The 296-nt window shown below is 70.3% G+C and overlaps 1 protein-coding gene across 1 annotated transcript in view; it reads left to right on the top strand.

The window, feature by feature from the left end:
* NAA20 (N(alpha)-acetyltransferase 20, NatB catalytic subunit) overlaps positions 1-296 on the top strand; it is a gene marked incomplete at its 5' end in the record, with an annotated part of 4,874 nt that continues 4,578 nt past the window's right edge. Inside the window, 2 exons of the mRNA XM_009886045.1 lie at positions 1-24; positions 126-216. Coding sequence (XP_009884347.1) covers positions 1-24; positions 126-216 — 115 coding nt within the window. The remainder of the gene's footprint in view (positions 25-125; positions 217-296) is intronic.

The following is a 296-nucleotide window of genomic DNA, read 5'->3' as shown; positions in this document are numbered from 1 at the left end:
AACCTGGGCCCGTTGACGGAGACCGTATCCTTCCCGCCGCCGGGGAGGGAGGAGGCGCGGGGCGTAGGGGCGGGCGGCGGCCCTGCGGCGGTAGGTTGTTCCTTAACCCAGCGCCCCCCCGCCAGTACGGGATTCCCTTCTACCTGCAGTACCTGGCACACTGGCCCGAGTACTTCATCGTCGCCGAGGCGCCCGGCGGGGAGCTGATGGGTTACAGTGAGTGCGGAGCGGCGCAGTGCATCCCCGGCCTTGTCTCACTGCATGGCACCGCTTGGGCAGGGGGGTGGGGGGCGGTA

This window comes from Charadrius vociferus, unplaced genomic scaffold (genome assembly GCF_000708025.1).
Source record: "Charadrius vociferus isolate BGI_N301 unplaced genomic scaffold, ASM70802v2 scaffold455, whole genome shotgun sequence".
Classification (NCBI taxonomy): domain Eukaryota; kingdom Metazoa; phylum Chordata; class Aves; order Charadriiformes; family Charadriidae; genus Charadrius; species Charadrius vociferus.
The sequence above is the reverse complement of the archived record's forward strand: the minus strand, read 5'-3'. Positions and strand labels throughout refer to the sequence as shown.